The sequence below is a fragment of the Athene noctua genome, chromosome 9 (assembly GCF_965140245.1).
Source record: "Athene noctua chromosome 9, bAthNoc1.hap1.1, whole genome shotgun sequence".
NCBI lineage: Eukaryota > Metazoa > Chordata > Aves > Strigiformes > Strigidae > Athene > Athene noctua.
The window spans coordinates 5,331,004-5,349,917 of record NC_134045.1 but is presented as its reverse complement, the minus strand read 5'-3'; the positions used below and the strand labels follow the sequence as shown (position 1 = coordinate 5,349,917).

Genomic DNA, 18,914 nt, shown 5'->3' with positions numbered 1-18,914 from the left:
AGGGCCGAGCCCACATGGTGCCTGGCAGTCACACACCCTGCCGGGGAAGGCCAGGCAGGGCCCTGGGGATGCACAGCTTCCCCCACTGGCAGATGGGGCCAGAGCCATCTCCCCACACCTCAAGGGTTACTCAGCCTTTCCTCCTGCCCCAGCACAGCCAGCCATGAGCCCCCACCCCCAGCAGCACCAGCAACAGCACGGGGACAGAGGTGCTGCCGGGGCTCCTGCTGCCATCCCCCCTCCTTCCCCTGGCACAATGAAGCCCAGGAGCCCAGCTCGAACCCACCTGCTTGGACACTGGTGGGCATCCCCCCAGTGCTGTGCTCCCTGCCGCCCCGCAGCCACGCCGTCACCTTCCCGCACACCATGCTGGGGCCAGGCATTCGCAGTGCCTGGGATGAGCCAGGGCCGTTGGGAGTCAAAGCCAGCCACCACCAATAACCTCTATCCCAGTGGAGATGGGATGCAGCAGAGCCATTTGGTCTCCCCTTGGCACTCGGGTCCCAGGCCAAGACCACGGAGCCGCTCTGTGGGTCCCACCACCTTGGTGTTATCTCAGTGCCAGTCCCTCCAGTTTCCAGGACAACACTGTCCCAATTAAGCTCATTAGGAGGAGCTGTAATCCCTGGCAGCCCAGCTGACCTGCACGGCCTGGGCAGATTACCCTCTGCAGGGCTCTTTAATCTGCTCCCCACTGAGCAAGCAAGGCCCACAGCACCGGCACTGGCTGCCCCAGCCGGGCGATACAGTGGCTGATCTATAGGGAAAGCACCCACCACCCCTACGATGGGGCTCTTCACAAGTGGGGCAGGTCACGCCCCTGCCAGCCCATCCTTCCCCAGCCCACGTTGCCATCTGGGGGCACAGGGGGGCTCTAAGGAGAGTCACCCAGGCAGGAGCCTGTGCCGGGGAGAAGGATGCTGAGGGTGTCAGAGGAGAAGGATGCTGAGGATGCCGCAGAGGGAGAAGGATGCTGGGGTGCCGCAGCAAAGGATGCTGAGGCATTGCAAGGGACCAGTGCCCCAACACAACTCCCCAGGAGAGTCAGAACAACCCCCAGCTGCTTACTCAGGAACCTCACAGGCTCCAGCAGCCACCTCACTGCACTGGGTTGTGCTTCAAGGCACCTGAGGCTCCTGCACAGGCACAGGAAGCAGTGCCATGAGCAGTGGCTGCTGACAGGACCACATCCCTGCACTCCAGCCGAGGGACCGGCTGTCCCCCAAACACCCGCTGCAATGCACCTCACCACAAGGCCAGATCGCCGGCAGGATGTGTGCAGAGCCGAGTTGGCAGCAAGGGACGGCGCAGGCCCCAGCACTTGCAGCCAACCAGTCCAGCACCCGGCCCCGGACACTGCCAGGTCCTGCCAGTGCCAGCTGTCTGCTGTGGCACCCTGCTTCCCCAGGCCTGGCACCCTGCAGCCTGGATCCTGTGCCAGGACACCATGGCCCCTCTCTGTGGGAGAGGTGCCCCGGGAGCCCCAAGGATGCTCGAGCTGGGCACATGCAGACAGCCAGCTGGGTGCTGGAGGGCAGCACTGCCTGCATCAGGCAGGGCGCAGGGTCTCTGCTCCTGGCAGGCATCGCTCACAGAAGAGGAAAAATCCCTGGCGTGGTGCATTCCTGACATTACCGAGATAAGAAGTACCTGGTACAGCGGCGGCAGGGCCAGCCCCGGCGGGGAGCAGAGCCGGGGGCACGCGTGGAAGGGGCCACAGGCTGCCTGCCCGATTGCACCCAGGCTGGTGAGCCCCATGCCAGACTTGCCAGGAGGCTGGCACCAGGCAGAGCATCGGCACACTCATGTCCCTGCCACGTGCTGAGCCCCAAGCACATCCCTCCCTCTCCTGAGGAGCCGCAGAGGTCCTGCCCCAAAGGTCCAGTCCCCGCCAGCCCCACTGCCCCCTGACCTTAATTAGAGCTTCGGCGCTAACAAAACTGCCTCCCAACCAAGCTTTTCACCTTGCCGTGGCTGCGCCGCAGACTGCCTGCAGCTCTCCCGCTGTAGGAAATGCGATCTTGGGATTCCCTCTGTCCGTCTGTCCCCAGCCAGCGCTGCCCACAGGCAGTGCCCGAGTGGGCAGAGCAGCCAGGTGTGAGCAGCTGGGTGGGCACCGCAGCGAGGGGGGTGCTGGAGCCCACCCAGGGGCTCTCCAGCCAGGCCACGGGCTCCTCTCTCGACACCCGGTGCTCTGTAGATGATTGGGATGCCAAGAATGCTGGTCTGAGCGGCGGAGGGGGCAGTCCGACCGGCTGGGTTGGTCCCAGCTGGTTTCTGTTTCCGACACTCAGACACCAGCCTCAGGTCGCTCTGGCGGGTTTATCAACACTGCCCCGGTTGGAGACGCCCCAGACTGGCTCCCCTGAATCTCCAGCCCTGCAGCCCTGGGAGCTGGGGGTGCTCTGACCAGCATCTCCAGTAATGTCACTCACTGGAGATCAGCAACACCCCAGGTGGCCGACCCAGCACCCTCCAGCACCCTCCGGGAGTGGCACCCACGACCAGCCAGAGCACCCATGGCCACCCAAGGGGCTTCCGCAGGAGGGGGTGGCAGGGCTGGGCTGTGGCACCTACGCTGATGGCACTGCAGCCACCTCCCTAGGCACAACGGGGTATGGGTGTCCCCTAACGAGGGCACAGTGGCCACCGGCCGGTCCGTCCTGCTCACAGCATCACCCAAAGTGTCTGGCAAGCAGGGGATCAGGGACCCCCACGCCAGAAACGTGACCCTCGTGCCAGAAACATGACGCCCCCACCCTGGCACCCTCGGCTGAGTGTCCCTTGGGCACGCGGCGGGGACGACCTCGGGAGCCTGCGAATTCAGCCCCTTGGCACGGCTCCCCCTGCCCAGCCGCCGCATCCTTGTTTGCACAGCTGCGTCCCTGCTGCCATAACCCAGGCACGTACCCCGGCCCCCCGCCAGCCCCTTCCGGCCCCAGCACGGCCCTTGGCCGGCTCCCGGCGTGGGTTGGAGCAGCTCTTCCCTCCTGCTGCCCCTCAGCCCCCCCCGGCACAGAGGACAGGAGCATCCGGGGACCGACGCCATGCCGCCAAGGTCACAGGCAGCCTGGGACGCCTCTTCCCTGACCTCCTCCACGCTCTGCCTCTCCTCCAGGCAGGCAGGACCCCCCCACACCTGCCCCCCACGCGGGGCAAAGAGGGGAATTGTTTTTTTTCTGGGAGTTGATGAGTCAGTGAACGGCATCCCAGCTCCCTGTGACTCATCCAGGAGAAAAGCTCCCAGCTATAAGGTCGCAGCCCCCGCCAGAGCAGGGGATGGCAGTTTGGGTGCTGCGGGTGGGGGGGCTGGATGGGTGCCGGGTGCTGTCGGTGGAGGCAAGGCGGCGGTATCCGCCCTCCTGGCCGAGGGAGGCCAGCTGGCTCCTCGGGCTGAGTGGGAGGGCGGCAGGAAAGGGAAGGAGCTGCGGATGGGAAGAATTGGAGGAAGTGCTTACTTACCCCGTGGAGTATCCCCGAGGAAGGGCAGGGCACGGCACAGGCAGTCACTCATGGCCGGGTCCCCACGGCGAGACTCGCAGCCTCCCACCACCCATCCCATGGGCTCCCAGTTCCCAGCCAGAGGGGGATGCAAGCACCAAAGTGGGACCCAGGGAGGTGGCCACTGACTGGGGGGGGGGGGGGGGGGGGTCCCCAGTGCCTGCCTGAGCTCAAGCCCAACCTGTTTTCTAGGATGGCTCCTAAGAACCAGCCTAGGACCACCATGGTCCTAGTGAAGTGGGAACCCCACCACCATAGGCACAGCCTGAGCACCCAGCCAGGAACCCCGTGGCTTTGGAGGCTGAGGGGATCACCCTCCATTCCCTGCTAGACAGGACTGCAGCCTGGCCAGGGGCACCAGATCCTGATCCTGAGCGAGCTATGACCCCTCTCAGAGGTGCTGAGCAGAAGACAGAACTCTGGAGTGATCCTGCTGGGCTTGGCATAACCTTGCGAACATCCCACATGCCACCTTCACCCTCATCTGCTCATCTCCAGAATGCTCTGTTGGGTACCAGAGGCTTCCCCCCAAAATCTTGCCAGGGCAACATGGTCCCTGTGCGTGAGAGCAGCCCCCCGACCCCCTGTTCTGTCCAGGCCCCCTGGGGCTGGCAGTGCCAGGTATGCTCGACACATAGCACAGCCGCAGACAAGATGTGAGGGGCACAAGGGGGAGAAAACCAATTTACCGAGGAAAGTTGTGCTGCTGTGGCATCGGGGGCACATTGCCCAGGAGCAGCAGGCAGCTGTGGCCCTGCTCCTGCCTTAAGATACAGAGCCTAGGTCTGAGCGAGGCTGGGCAGGTCCTATCCTGCTACAGACACCCTGTCCTGACACCCTGTCACGGCTCGCCGCGGTGACAACTGTGTGCCTTGCAGGTGGTGGCTACCTGTCCCTGGGGAAGAAGAGTTCTCCCTGGGGAAGTTGCTCACCCAAAAAAAGCCCCCCATGAGCCCAGGCACATCACCCCAGAAGCCTCAAGACACTGGGGGTCCCCAAATTAACGGCGTTTGCTGGGGGGCCCCGGTGCCGCCGGCGCTCGGTACCTTTCTGTTTGCCGTTCATGATGGGCTGTGGCAGCACGTACCCCTTGGGCTGGGGTCAGCGTCTGGGGCGGCTGTTGCTCTCTCATGCCGTCTGTCCGTCCGTCTGTCCGCCCTTGTGCGGGGGCCGGGGCCAGGAGGGCTCCCCACGGGCAGCAGTCTCCTCCCACACTTCCCCTGCCCGAGGGCTGACATCACTGCCCAGCGCCGCAGCCCCAGCTGTGAGGACGGAGGACAGGAGGACAGAAGGATGGGAGGACAGAAGGATGCCTGTCCCCCTTGGAAGGAGGGGACCCCACCAGCACCAGCTGCCCTGTGAGCAGGGACGGCACGGCGTGGTCCCCACCCTTCCCTCCCCATGTGCCCCCCTCCGGGGAAACTGAGGCAGAGGTGCAAGGGAGGGGACCACACCACAGCTCACTGCTGTGCAGGTCCCCCCCAGCCTCTCTCCGGGTTTTTTTTAAAGCACGAGGAAGGGCAGGGCTGCAGCCTGCGCCGGGCACCGCAGTGTCCCCCTCGTGCCAGCCCCCTGTGAGACTGCTCCCCTCGGAGACCCCCTTCCCTCCGGTACCAGCACAGCCAGGGAGCAAACACAGGCAGGCACAAAGCTGTGGGCAGAGCAGGCAGCTGATGCTCACGCTGCTGCGGGGAGCAGTCCTGGCAGCTCTGCTGCTCACTTCTGCATTGCTTTTATATTTTTATATATATATATATATATATATGTATCTCAAACCACCGTGACTTTGCTGTGGACTTCCCACAGCATGCATCCCTGGCGCATGCCCCTGGGCACCCTGCAGCACCCAGAAACTGCTGGGAAAAGGGTTTCCTTGCTCAAATATCCCCAGTTTGTGTCATCTGGGTCTCCAAAGCCTCGGAGGGGCTGGCTTCAGGCAGGGCTTCCTCGCAGGGCTCTCCAAAGATGCTGGATGTCATTCCCACACAGGAACCAAGGATGCCTCACTGCCCACGGAGGTCCAGCTCCCACAGGGCAGCGTGACAGACCCACCTGCCCTCCATGCCAACCCCAGCAGCCGGCAGCACCTCCAGGCCTCACAACTCCCTTTTTAGGGCACAAGGATGCCCTGAACAACCAGGAAACTCTGTTGCACAGATATGACTCCCCCTCCAGTGCTATAGGTCCCTGCACGGGTCCTGGTCCTGGGGTACCCAGGCCTGGCACCCCCCTTCAGCTCCAATGGAGGAGGCTGGAGCTGCCAGCTCCATCCAGGCTGGGACCAGCTGCCATCACCACGTCACTGGGGCAGGAAGAGACACCTCCCTCCCAGGCTCCTTTCCTGTTTGCTGATGCTTTTAGAGCAAGGTCAGATCAGGTTCAGGAGGAAAAGCATTGGGGCAGAGTCTTGGGGGGGGTACTCGCAGAGATGGGGTGCTCCCAGAAAGTTAACCCCCTCCCTAGAGGGCGAGCTGGTTATGGGGCTGCTTCCCCAGGCCAGAGCTGGTCCCTTCCTGTGCAGGACGGGGCCAGCACATTGCAGGAGAGAAGTATCTGGGGCTCCCTTCAAGGGTGGCACAGCTCCCTCACCATCGGCACCCATGCACATGGCCCTAGAGCCAGCCATGGCCAGGCCTGGTGAGCTGGAGCTTGCAGTGGTGGCACCAAAGAGTGCTGTGCCCCAGGGCACCCTCTTGTCCTGGTGCCTGGGTGGGTGCCCACGTGGGTGCCCAGCACCAGCTCCACTGGGAGAGCAACTGGGGGCAATGCTGATGAGACTGGGCTGGCCCCAAGCAGGGGAAAAACCATCCCAGACGCATCTTATTGCTCGCCTGCCTGTAGACTCCATGCCAGTGTCCGGGGCATGGAGGGGAACCACAGCCCAGCACCCCCAAAGCATGGTGTGGGGGGCACGCATCTCCACCCTGGCCTCCAAGGACTCCCATACAGACCAGCTCTCCCACCTCGCCTGGTCAGGATGTGTTGCCCCGGCCCTCCCCACCAACAGGCAGAGTCCCGACCTGATGGCTGCCATGAGCAGGGGGCCACTGCCTGGCTTTTCACCCCTTGGGGCTTCTCCCCAGGGGGAAGCATCGCTCCCAGCATCGCCCTGGGACCGACCTGGTCTGCAAAGCCTTTGCCATCCTGGCAGCCATGTGGAGCCAGTGCCCGGCACACAGCCAAGCAACGCACCCGCAGTGACGACCCATGCCAGCTCATTTGTTCTCATTAAAATTTAACAAGAAAGCCATGCTAAAGCTGCCGGAAGCCACGGGAGGGGCGTTCCCCGGTGCCATGCAAAGTGAAGGGACATCCAGGCTTCCCTCCCCGAGGGGAGACAGCCAGGCTGTGGTGCTTGTGGGGACTTTGCCTCTCCGTGGCCCTGCCTGCAGCCCAGCAAAGGGCTGTGGGGCAGCCGATGTCGGGCAGTGCCGGCAAGCCGCGTGGCACAGCACCATCCCAGGCATTGCCCACAGGGAGACCACCAGGAGCAGGCAGGAGCTGGGGTTGTGCATTCAAAAGGTGGCAGGGGATGCCAGAGGAGACCACGGGCACGTGGCATCAGACATCTCCTCTGAGCACCTCGCAGGACCCTGCACAGCACTCTGCAGGGCTTGCCAGGACACCTTGCCAAGGGAGGGCAGAGGAAGGGCACGAGCCGCGCCAACACCCCAGGTCCTGAGTGGTAATTGAGTTAAATGAATCTCTGTCCCTGGCCCGGCCAGGGACAGGGAGTGGGTGCAGGGAAGCAGACAGCCCCATGGCCACACAGGGTGCTGGGCACCCCCCCAGCTCACTGTTCCCTGGATGCCCACCACCCTGGCCCATCCCAGACCAGCCAGGGCAGCTGCCTCCATCCATCCTACATGGCAGGGATGGGGCTGTAACGCCCCAAGCGCACCCTTTTTGGGGGTGTCCCTGTCATGCCCTCCTCTTGCCAGACCTGGGAAGCTGCCCTGAGCATCCCCACCCCAGCCACAACAGCTGAACATGCAAACAGAACCCTCCATGCTTGGACATGCATGTAGAGCCATGGCCAGTCTGTGCACAGGCAGAATTAAAATCCAGACACCCTAGGAGGACATGCCCACTTCCCTGCCCTCCATGGGATATAGGACTGGCTTCCCAGAGACCCGTTGTCCTGCCAGCACCAAGTCCTGGGGAGGTTCCCTGGCTGCTCCCTGCTGGCCCTGGGACCACCAGCACCGAGGCTGTGCCCAGCCAGCGTCACCCAGCCCCTGGAGAAGCCACCAGCCCCAGGAGCACACTCCCCTGGTGGCACCAGCACCAGAGGCCGAGGTGATGAAGAAGCTGTTGCCAAACAAGTGCTCCCCAGACATGGACACCCTTGTGTGGCCGGGAACATCACCACAGCTGGAATGGCGGCGCAAAAGGGCACAGGCCAGCCTCGGTGGGCGCACAGCAGGCAGAAGTCACCGCTGGCCAGAAGAGGATGGGGAGATGACTGCCAGCATGTAGTAACCAGCCTGGTGAGGGACCAAAGAGCCAAAGACCTAGGAGAGGACAGGAAGGGATGCTTCTGGGAAGAAGCCCCACCGCCATGGCTTGAAGAAGAACCACGGTGAGTGACCAAGCGACCTGTGGCCAGGCAAGAGCCAGTCCTGGGCTGGGAAAGCCCAGTCCTAGAGCTGCAGATGGTCACCGCTACACCACAGCGCTACAGCCAACCCCTCTGACTTTATTTTTTGCAGAAACCAGCAAAGCCAACTCCAAAAAATCCTGGCAGCCCGCCGCCACAGATCGTAGGCAGAGCTTACTCTGCAGGGTTGATGCCCCAAGGGCTGGAGAAGGACCAGCCCTTGTGCCAAGCCAGGCTTTACCCGCAGCCAGGCTGGCACTGCCGCTGCCGGCAGCATCCCTCACCAGAGGGGCCGGGCACCCCGCATCCGGGCACCAGGGCCGCAGCAGACTCAAGCCCTCCCCCCTCGCTTCCTCGCATCTTCCCCACACGGCAACAGAAATAGAAGCGATATAAATGGCAGCCCTATAAATAACCCCAAAGCACAAGGCGGGGAGCTCGTCCCAGCCTGGCAATGGCCTCAACCCACACAAAGCCAGGGCTTGGTCTGCCTTCGCCATCCCCTGGGGACCCCAAATGCCAGCTCCCTGCCCACAACGGGTCTCCCCGGTCCTGTCCTTTAAGTCAGAGCCTTTAAGTTAGAGTTCCGATGCCCCACCAAGCCTCAGCCACTGGGGCAGGCTGAAGCCCAGCACAATGGCAGCCCTGGGGGATGTCCCCACACCCCTTCCTGGCTCCCCTTGGGGTAGCAGCAGGCACTGGACAATGCCCTCCCTGGGCACCTCACAGCAACCCAGGCTGCAGATTCCCGGGCAAAGCAGAAGCCCTGGCCAGGAGCCTCAGGCAGGGTTTCCACCCTGGTTTCCACCCTCCCCGCAACTGTCCCCACTGCATATCAACAGTTATCCCCTGGTTGCACCCCAACACCCACCTCATCAACTGCCCACCCCGGCATCCCCCGTCCTGCCCATCAGACCCTGCCCTGCCCATCGCTGCCCGCATTCCCACACTCAACCCCATCATGTTGTGTTCTCCAAGGGGGCTCGGCCACCACCATGCCAGTTCCCACCACGACTTCTCTCCGCCCGGGGGGCCACGGCAATGCATCGGTGACCTCCACCAACTGAGAGCAGGCAACGCCACCGGCAGCAAGCCCTGCGCTGCCTGATTTTGTGTGGCGTCATAGCCTCACGCCCCAGCCCTGCCCGGGGGACGCAGCAAGGCTGCTCCTCAGCCGCCAGCCAGGAGATAGGTCCTCGGCCAACACGGGGTTTATAGGAAGGCCAGGACTTCCCAGTGGTCTCGGTATTCTCCTCTGGGAATCTGGCAAGGGTAAAACCCGCTGAGGCTGTTTGCAAGACCTGGGACGGCTGGAGGTGCGGCAGGGAAAGAGTTAATGGCGTGAGGCCTTCCCAAGCACTTCTTGGCAGGCTGGGGAGGGCTGGGAGATAGGAGGATAGGGCCAGCAACAAAGCCAGATCTGTCTTATTAATTCCTCCGAGCATTCCTCCCTCGGTCACCCAGGAGGAGGCGGCAGCACCCAGCTGACAGGGTGCACCCAGGTCCCTCAGGAGTTGCCCCCGGGGTCCCGCTTGGGTGCAGGGGTGGGGGGGGTGTGGGGGGCGGGGATGTGCAGCCCCTGGTCCGGGCCCGATGGCTCTGGCGTCCCGCAGGCGCTCGGGCAGGGCCCTATATGGCCACGGGCAGCTGCCCCTTTGCCTGCACCCCTGCCCAGCCCCGGGGGGACCGGCAGCGCACGGCTCACGCCACCCCCCGTCCGCAGGGTGTCGGCGCCATCCCAACCCCGGGAGCGAAGCAGCGGCCGGAGGAGCCCACGTATCCCAGACCGGAGTTTGGGGGGACACGACACACAGGGTGACACTGGAGAGGCGGGGCAGTGCTCGCCCCGGTATCCCGCAGTCAGGCGGTTCCTTCCCGGTGTGTCTCCCGGCGCGGTCCCGGCCCTGCCGCAGGGCGCGGAGCCCCTCGGGAGCGGAGCCCCTCGGCCGCGTCCCCGTCCCCACCCCCCCGCCGAGGCTGAGCACCCCGCGGCACCCCCCGGGGTGCGCACCCCGGGGCCGGGCGGCGGCTGCCACACCAGGTCGCTGGCAGGCGGTGGCCCGCGGCGACGTGGCCCCCCCCAAGGGTGTAGCCCTGCTATAAAGCCACCAACCCCGCGCCCCCCCTGCCTTGTCCACCCCGTCACCGGCGACTCCCCCGGGGCCGGCGGCATCGCCCAAGGCGCGGAGGTGCCGGTGGCACTCACATGTCCCAGGAGAGGCGGGGGGCGACGCGCGGGCCGAGAGCGGGCCTGGCTCGGTGCATCCCCTTTGTTCCACTCCCATGGACGGGGAGCAAGCGGGGAGTTCGTGCAGGCTCTTGGCAGCGCCCACCCCGGCTCTCTCCATGGAAACGCGGGAGCCATGTGATTTCGGCAGGAAACCACGGCCCAGGCAGCGCCAATGGCGGCGGCACGGCCGGGAGCGCCTCCCTCCCCGAGGGGACCGCGGCCGCCACCGCCGCCGCCGCCGCCATCGCCACCGCCACCGCCATGGCCGCGCAGGGGTCCCGGCCCCTCCGGCCCAGCCCACCGGTGCACCGGCATTCCCGGGGCTCTGCCAACCCCACCGAAATCCCAGCCCTGCTCCCCTTGCCCTGGGGGAGGTGGGGTAAGCCTGGCTTGCTTGGACGCAGGCAGCTCGCCCTCCTACAGCGCGCCCACAGCCTCTCCCTGACAGGAAAGCAAATGGCTGGACCCCCCCCCTCCCACTGCCAACCCTGCCCGAGGGCCACTGCAGGTCTCCCTGAAAGCCCCTTGGCATACGGCACAGCCCACTCACGGCGCGGATGGCATCTCTGGACGGTGAAGTGACATGACCAAGGCTGTGCAGTCGGTAGCAGAGGTAGAACCAGCACCCCAGCGTCCTTGTTCCCAGCTCCGCAGTACGCAGTGCCCCAGGCTGCCTTTCCCTCCTCCTCCAGACCCTGACTGCGGAAAGCAGGAGCCGTGCTCAGACCTCTGGCAAGCAGCAAGTCCACCCTGGGAGAGCAAAGCACAGGCACCAACCCTGTGTTCCCCATTCCCAGCAGCCTCCACAGGGAAGGAGCGTGGGAGTGCTCCTGGTGTCCCCAGCTAAGGGACAGGCAGCCCTGGTGTGGATGCAGGCTGCCACCCTGACCGATGATGCAGTTACACGGTGCTGCCTTCCACATGGAGCATCGTGGCTGCCCTGGATCAGACCCTGCCCTGCCAGGCCAGGTCCTAAATCCTGACACCTCTGAGCATTCCCAGAGTGGAGGGGAGGGAGGCAGACATGCTTCTCCAGCACCATGCCTGCTAGGGGGATGCACCCGCCTCCTGTCCTTTCTCCCAAGCCCATCATTCTCCTACCTGTCCTAGATCATGTTGAATCGACCCAGTTTTAAATGGGACTGATACCTTTGTGGCCCCACTGAGACATCCTCCATGCAAGGATGAGACAACACAGTGCTCCAGCCAGCCCTGTGATGCAAAAGCACTAATTAGACCATTGCCAGGTCTCCAAGCTCAGCAGAGTAGGACAATATTGGTGACAAGGCAGTCATTGCACCACTGTGGCTCTCCTGGGGCCTCACCGAGGAGCAGAACACCGCTGCCAAGGACGCCTGGTGAGAACCGGGGCGTCCCAGCTCCCAACCCTTCCCTGGCCTGGTTACATGGAAGAAGAAGCAATGCAAAAATGGGAGAGAGGACAGCAAGTCCTGCGGCTACCAAGGAAAGGCCAAACCAAAGGGCCAACATGGACAGGCAGAGAGGATGTACGGATCCATCGAGCCAGCTGGTTGAGCAACCAACCCCAGCCCCAGTGCCACACGGTCTCTGGCCCAGCAGGATGGCCCACTACATGCCTGGTGTGGTCAGCACCACTGCCCCACATTGTCATCGCTTCATCCAGCATCCCGTCTGGATCAAGTAGGGGGCTGGATCCCACCCACACCCTGTGCATGGTGTCACGACCTTGCCAATCCCCCAAAAGCTCTGCAAGGGCAGCCAGGTCTTGCTGCGTGGCCCGGGGGGTGAGGTTAGCTGGAGGAAGGCAGGAAACCTCTGCTAACTTGGTTCAGCAGGTCATGTGGACGTTCAAAGTCAAATAGAGGTGCTCTGCTGAGCTCTGGGGACATGCCCAATGCAGATACTGTGCCAACATCCCTGCCAGGGCTCCCCCTTGAAAAATAGAGGGGAAGCTGATGCTACGCAGCACCCTAATGCAGCTCTTAGTGCACAGAGTCGCTTGGGTCACCCTCACCAAGTTCTTCCAGCAATAGCTCTGGGTCAGCACTTTGACCCACTAACATGCCACCTCTGCAGGCTCTCTGCCAACCTGCCACCACACCAACAAGGTGGCTGTGGGGACTTGCTCTGCCACCACAACTGGCACAGCATGGCAGAGCAGGCACTTGGGAGCACCCCCCCACCCCAGCTCTGCCTCTCGCCTGTAGGTTACTGGCTCAGTGGGCTACCTAATGTCCACCACAGCTTGCCTGGGCTCACCCACCCCAACTAAAGACCACCGAGCTCGTCCTACCCACTCCCTTGCAGCAAGGTGGGTCTTCAGACACTGAGCATTTAGAATAGAATAGAATAGAACAGAAGAGAAAATTTTCAGTTGGAAGGAGCTACAACAATCACCTGGTCCAACTACCTGATCACTTCAGGGCTGACCAAAAGTTAAAGCACATTATTAAGGGCATTGTCCAAACGCCTTTTAAACACTGACAGGCTTGGGCCATCGACCACCTTTCTGGGAAGCCTGTTCCAGGTTTGACTTCTCGGTAAAGATTTGGGTGCCTGGAGGCAGACTGACCCACACCACCACGCTTTGCTTACCTAGGCACCACCATGGCAAGGTAAGACACCATTCCTGGCCGCCGCCAGGCTGGGGAGCAGCTGTATCACTCTGCAGACATGAGGAGGGGGCTGCAGGGAGACCGGGCCCACAGGGCTGCCTTCAGCACGCCTCCCCTCGGCCACACGCCTTCCTGCCCTGCCAGACTGGGCACACTGAGCTAAACACTGCCTCTGCCAAGGCTTGGGCTGGCGCACCACACGGGCTATTCTAGGTCACCGGGAGTTTGCTCGGCACAGACCAGCTTTGCAAACAAAAGCAAGGGCAGGCTCACTGCCTGAGTCCCCACAGCACCCCACAGCCTGCCTGCTCCCCTAGACCCCCTCCTGGTTTTAAGGAGGTCTGATGCCCACTGGCAGGCAGGGGTTAATCTTCCCGGCATGGATACAATACTCCTGGACACCAGCCACAGGAAGAGGCTTCCTGGCAGTCCCTGCCTGCGCTGGGAAGCTGGGCGCTGGTGCAGGCAGGAGTCGCTAAGCACAAGGGCACCCTGTCTGAGCACCAGCCAGCATCACTCAGCATCTCCCAGGACAGGACTGCACCTTGCCAGAGCCTGGTGAGCTGGGACCACCCTAAGCACGTTCCCCTCTCCCTGGCAGCTTCAGCAACCTGCTGTGCCAGCTGCCTGCCTCCGCCTGCTGCGCTGCAGAGAAAGGGCTGAGCCATTGGCGGACCCCTGCACCGCGGGTCTCTGCCCAAATTGCTCTTCTTGCTGCAGGCTGGGCCTGGAGCCACATCTTCCTCTCCCCTCTGTCCGGAGGGCAGGAGGCCAGCTCTTGGCTCCAGGCCTGCCTCCCTCCACGCCGCCCTGGAGCTGCTGCATGCTCAGCATTCCTGCTCAGCATTGGAGCAAGGCGGGACGCTCAGGCCAGAGCTTCAAGCCTTGTGCCGGGACAGCCATGTGTGCTGAGCACACTTGGAGCCCAGCTGTCATGCCCAAGAGCAGCCGAGGTGCCTCGACTCGGCAGAACCTGCTGCAGGGTTGGAGCTGAGCATCCATCATCCTGGCACTGGGCTCCTCATCCCTCTGGCTGCGTGTTTTTGGGAAATACAACCTGGGAAAAAGCTAAGGGAGCCAGAGCGGTGCTGGTGCAGCGTGAGCAATGTGAGCCGCTGCTCCAGCTGACTCACCAGGGCCTCGGCTACACTCAGGAACTGGACGGCAGTGGGGAAAGGCTGTGTCAGCAGGTCCTCCGAGCTCTGCTGGAAACCTTTCTGCAGCACGCTCGGGGCCAGCTCGCAGCGGCAGCCGCCTGGGGCACAGCTCTGATCCAGCCTGTCCCTCTCCATGGGGCAGAGCTGCCTGTCCCAGCACTTTCTCCCTGTGGGACTGGAAGAAGGGAGGCAAGGACAGCCCCAGAATGGCCACCAACCTGCTCGGTGTTGGCCAGCGTTAGTTGCCAGTCAGTTCACCCAGACTCTCTGGCCAGTATGCAGGCACCCAAGTCAGGGCTTCACAGCAAAGCCAGAACATCCAGATTGCAACAGCATCAGACTCAGCACCAGCACGGGCCAAGGAGGGTAAGGAGCTGCAGAAGGGCACCATGGGCTAGTCCAAACTCTGGTCACCAGCCAGCTGTGTCCTCTCCTAACTCCCTTCTCCACCCCCAGAAGGTTACAGGCAGCATCTCCAACCCCTCTCCCGGCTCAGCCTGGGGGGCTGAATATCCCCTGGGACCACATCACCTCCTGCAACCAGGCAGCAGTCTCCTGTCCCACACGAAGGAACCATCTCACTCCCACCCCGGAGGAATCACTCCAAAAGTATTCATGATTCACAGGATTGCTGCAGCCCCTCAGGGACCATCCGACATTGAGCAGGAAAACTGAGGTCATGGGCGAGGCCAGCAACCAGCTCAGCTCAGCACACACGGTTGGCGGCAGGGAGCTGGCACGGCCGGACTGTGGTGCGGCATCAGCAGCCTGGAGATACGGCATTGTGCCAGGTAAAGCTCAGCCCATTGAGTTGGCTGCAGCAGGAATACCTCACCCCAGAGCTGGCCCAGGCCAGGCACACCGGTGCCATAGGGGATGCAAGAGGAAAAGGCAATTTGGAGCATGAGGTGCTTTGGCAGGGCTGAATTTGCAAATTTTGTAGGGCTGTTGGCAAACGCATGCAGATATGGTCATCCCCGAGCAGCGCAGGGGACTTCAGTGTACCCTGATCTGCCCCATGGTGGTCCTGGGCACCGAGGTGAGGTCCTTGTCCCTTGTGAGCAGCACCCACTGCACCCAGAAGCCCAGAGCAGCTCCATGCGGGGCAGCCAGCAGGCACCTGCATTGGTCTCCAGAGCGTGAAAGTGCTCCCTGCAGCAAGCAGCAGCCTTCAGCACATGGTCCCTCCCCTCCAAAGAAAACATCAAAGAAAATACTGGGGTAGGGATTAAGGAGATGAAACTGGCTGAACGGGGTAAGCAGGGATAGGAAGTGGCTGTAATCATCTCCTGTCCCTGCTGGCCTGCGACTCTCCAGCCCTGATCCCGCAGCAAGGCACTATAAACCCAAGGGAAAATCACATGCTGGGGAGCGCATCGGACAATCAGGATGTTTCCAAGTGATCCCTGGTCCCGGGAAGGGAACAGGCACCCAGTGACCCTCTGTGCACCCAAGCCTGGCATGTCCATATGCTCGCTCCATCGCTGCAGAAGAGAAGATGCAGGGAGACCTCCTGACACCACAAGCTGTGCTCTGCTCCTGAAGCTGTCACCACGAGATGGCACCTCAGGGGCTTTCCCCTCACCATGCACCTCTTCTGCCTGTCCCACACTGCTGGTCCAGACTGGTCCCTGAAGGACAGCGGTGGCAGCCAAACAGCTAGATCAGGGGTAAAACTCGTTGCTAAAAGCCATCAGGGGTAGCAGAGGCAGGACATGCCGATAACATGGAACCTGCTGCATCCTCCCACCAAAGTGATGCTCCTCTAAGCCTTAGGATGGGGCGGGACCAGACATTTTCTGTCTCTCTGCAGGCCAAGCCCCCTCTCACATGCCTCTAACACATGTGTCAATGCTACCAGCCCCGGGCCGTGGCTCCAGCCAGTCTCTCCTGTATCTGTCACATGCCCTGGCACGCCAGGCCCAGCTCTGTTTACATGTGTGAGTCTCATATTCTCCTGCCGGGGATGAGTCAGGCTTCCCTCCAACACCCCGCCGGGGCGGCAGCGTCAGGGCCCCAGCGCAGTGTCACCAGCTGGTGTTCGCCTCCCAACCAGCACTGGGCGGTTGGGTGCCAGGCTGGAAAATGGCTGGAAAGGGCTCGCACAGCCCTCTGCTTTCCATCCCGCTCGGAGCCATCTGCAGCAGCACGGAAGGCACTGGAGCCTGGAGCTCACTGCCAGGAAGCTCTCCCTGGCTCGGCTCCACCAGGCCCGTTTCCTTCCCCTCCACCCCACAGGCACTTCATGGCTCAGTGCAGGGGGGTCAAGCCCTAAACAAACCCCCACTCTCTCCAGAGAGTCTAGTGCAGGTGGGATGGCCAGGGCCCTGCTGAGGAACCCCCATGTCTGCAAAGTCTTGGGGTGCTAGGGTGTCTCCTGAGGTGCCAGCTCACAAGAGAGGGCGGATCCCCTGGATTTGGGACCACCAGGGACAGAAGCTGGAGCTTGAAGAAGCCAGCCCTCTTTCTGCCTGCACATCACCCAGAGATGCCAAGCTGGTGCTGGACTTGCAGGGTGGTGAGATGGGTGCCAGCCACACGCCACCCCCCTGCCCCATGCACAGCAGTTTCCCCAGTGGGAACCAGAGGTCTGTCCCCTCAAGAGGGTCCCCAGATGAGCCGCAGTGAGGGCAGCGTCCCTGGCCTTTCTCCAGACGGACAACAGACACCCCCAGTGTACCCTGGCCACATCCAGCTCCCCTTGCCCTTCCATTGCTCCCAGCTCTTGCTTTCTGCTCCTTCCCCACGTAACCCAGAGCCAGAAGAGCTCACTCTCTCCAGAGACAGACTTTTCCCCTTTGCTTCTAACTTTCCCAGGGTGGAAAAAGAGCCTCGAGGCTCCTTGTCAGATCCTCCCCCCCATCTGTATCCCCCTTGCTGCGCCTAGGGCTGGGAGCGGGCTGGCTCCACGCAAGCACAATAACAAGAAGTGTGTCGGAGCCGTTGGGAAGGAGCAATGTTCCCGGATGGTATGCAGCCCTGACAGCACTGGCTCTGCTTTAAAGGGTAACTTTATCCTGTAATAACAAACAAGAGGAGCCAAGTTCCTCTCCAGCGTCACTTCCCTGGCTTTGAGGAGAGCGACACGGGGTAGAGAGCTCATCAAAACGAGCTTGGATCCTTGTTCTTGCCATCACTGGGTCTCAGCCCACTCCCTAGAGACAAGAAGCGGGGAAGGACGTGCCGGGGCATCAGGGCTGGGACCTGAGTGGGCATCCTGGCCACATCATTCTGTGTCCCTGGCAAAAGGACACAAACTGTGGGGCTGGAGAGGACGGGCTGTACCTGCTGGTCTCCAGGGACATCCCTGAAGTCCCTGTGCCACTCACACACGCATTTGGGTGCTGACACGCTGGGGACTGATGGGACAACCCCTCTAGCGAGGTGAGCAGCAGAAAAGCTGCCCCAGCCTGTGGCATGCCCTGGGCAGCGTAGCCCCACTCGCCATCCCCACAGACCCCATGCATGGCACCAGACAGGCATGCCCACAGCTCAGCACGGGGCCAGCTCCAGGTGCAGCCTCCTGGGAACTTGTTCTGCAAGAGCTGGAAATTCAGGCCCAGGCGGTGCTGGGGGACAGGCAGGGAGAGGCTGACCTGCACCAACCTCCCAGCAAGACCCTTCAGAGCAGGACTGGGTCCTATGGCCAAGGGCTCACTCTGACAGCGTCGCCCCTTTTGCAGGCACTGCTGGGGGCAAAGGCATGGGTGGAAGCCCAGCTGTGGGAGGAAGGATGAGCACCTTGCTGCAACCCACATCTGCATACTCCTGTGCTGAGTTCAGGTAACAGCACAGCTTGCACAGCTCCCAAACGAGTTTTTTTGGAAGATCCACGTCTGTGGCTGTGCCAGGGCCCCAGGGCATGGAGCAGGCTGGCCCAGGCTAACCCATGGTTTATGCTGGGGGTGCACATGGGGACTGGGGCATGTCATGGGCATGTTAACATATGTGTTGTATTTGCAGGAGACATGGAGCATGTCTGCATCACCCCAGCAGGCTCAGCAGCTGGGTGACCTACCTCTGCTCCTGCACAGGTGCTCAGGAGAGGTGTCCCATGGTGGTCATCACCAGGGAGAACACAGCCCCAGCCTGTGCTGATGGACACTAAGGTCCCCTCCCTGCTAGATGAGAAGGAGGGGACAATTTGGCAGAATCCAGTTGTGGGAGAGGATGATGATCTGGAGAAGGTTGCCAAGATGTCTGCCCGATTTTCACTTACCCAAGGAGCATCAGGTAGCACTTCTGGAGACCCTGGAGTTCAGTTAAACTCTGGCTCATCAAATGAAGACGTTGAAGTGCTGAAATTTTCTTCCCCAAGATGGATTTCCTCCAAACCATTTATCAGGTATTTGAATTAAATCTGTGCAAAGCTAGTAAAGCTGTCACCTCCATGGTGCCCCCCAGCAGACCAGGGGGGCTTCCAGAGGAAGGATCAGTCAGGATCCAAACAGCTAAAAGGGGCAAAAGAGAACAAGGAGGGAATCATCAGCACTTAAAGCCTTCAGAACCTTCTCTCCACACTGAGAGATGACAATGCCAACGTCTGCCCTTTGCAAGAGTGGTTATGGGGGACCCATGGGAGACCACACAGCTCAGGGGAGACCTGCTGGGGGGGTGCTGCTGGTCCCCAGGGAGGCAAAGCCTGCAGCAAAGCTCCCAGTACCAAACCATCCTCCCAGGGCAGCCATGGAGCCTTCTCGACTCTGGCCGCCGGGAGCAGAGAGCAGCAGGTCAGGCAGCAGCGGGTTAAAAGCTTGAGGTGGGACTTGGTGAGCTGCTTCCTCCCAGCTAACAATAATACAGCAGAGGAGAAGGGATGCACCCGGCTC

At 62.1% G+C, this 18,914-nt stretch overlaps 1 protein-coding gene across 8 annotated transcripts in view; it reads right to left on the bottom strand.

Moving 5' to 3' along the window:
- The window catches only part of RIPOR1 (RHO family interacting cell polarization regulator 1), a 32,194-nt gene extending 13,755 nt beyond the window's left edge, over positions 1–18,439 (bottom strand). For 2 of the 8 annotated variants that reach the window (XM_074913122.1, XM_074913127.1), the window contains exon 1: positions 4,548–4,653. In XM_074913122.1, coding sequence (XP_074769223.1) covers positions 4,548–4,566 — 19 coding nt within the window. In that variant the 5' untranslated portion in view covers positions 4,567–4,653. Of the gene's footprint in view, positions 1–286; positions 593–4,547; positions 4,654–9,056; positions 9,142–10,307; positions 10,433–18,304 lie in introns of those variants that run through there. The other 6 variants (XM_074913123.1, XM_074913120.1, XM_074913124.1 and 3 more) reach the window with 6 other exon arrangements.
- Positions 18,440–18,914: the final 475 nt, after the last annotated feature.